The sequence below is a fragment of the Haliaeetus leucocephalus genome, unplaced genomic scaffold (genome assembly GCF_000737465.1).
Source record: "Haliaeetus leucocephalus isolate CR32 unplaced genomic scaffold, Haliaeetus_leucocephalus-4.0 Scaffold406, whole genome shotgun sequence".
In the NCBI taxonomy this organism is placed as follows: Eukaryota; Metazoa; Chordata; class Aves; order Accipitriformes; family Accipitridae; genus Haliaeetus; species Haliaeetus leucocephalus.
The window spans coordinates 2,607,881-2,608,432 of NW_010972842.1; the positions used below are offsets into that span (position 1 = coordinate 2,607,881).

The 552-nt window shown below is 35.3% G+C and overlaps 1 protein-coding gene across 1 annotated transcript in view; it reads left to right on the forward strand.

Moving 5' to 3' along the window:
• The first annotated feature begins 207 nt into the window (after nucleotides 1-207).
• The window catches only part of LOC104835825 (chromosome unknown open reading frame, human C7orf60), a 20,926-nt gene continuing 20,581 nt past the window's right edge, over nucleotides 208-552 (forward strand). The window contains exon 1 of the mRNA XM_010574020.1: nucleotides 208-300. Within this exon, the coding sequence (XP_010572322.1) occupies nucleotides 230-300 (71 nt within the window). The 5' untranslated portion in view covers nucleotides 208-229. The remainder of the gene's footprint in view (nucleotides 301-552) is intronic.

Here is a 552-nt window from a genome sequence, read left to right on the forward strand (position 1 = left end):
TTGACTAGAGAAAGGGGACCTTGTTTTTGTTACATGCAGGTAAAGTAATCTCTTGGTGCATTATGTAACAACTTTTAATTGGAAGATGGGGATTTTGCCATGGAGATAATGAGACACTTTGTATCTAATGTGCAATTTTTTGTTGTTGTTTTGTTTAGTGGGAGACTTTGATAAGATCTGGCGTGAGCACTGTGAGGATGAGGAAACTCTGTGTGAATATGCTGTGGCAATGAAAAACCTTGCAGATAATCACTGGGCAAAAACTTGTGAAGGGGAAGGCCGAATTGAATGGTGTTGCAGGTAAATCTTAATGTATTTGAAAGATGCAATTGCCCACTTCTACTTGTAATTATTTTATAATACAAGGCTTAAGTGTTTTTTTCCTTTTTTTGCCAATTTTTAAGATTTGTTCTATAACATGTTAATGATTTATTGCTTCCTAAAACAAATAACTTCTTACTGTTCCAACTTTCTAGGGAAATAGCTTATTAAGTGTTTTCTTATGAGGTGACCCTTTTTTAAAGTATCTTCAACATACACCTTCCCCCCCCC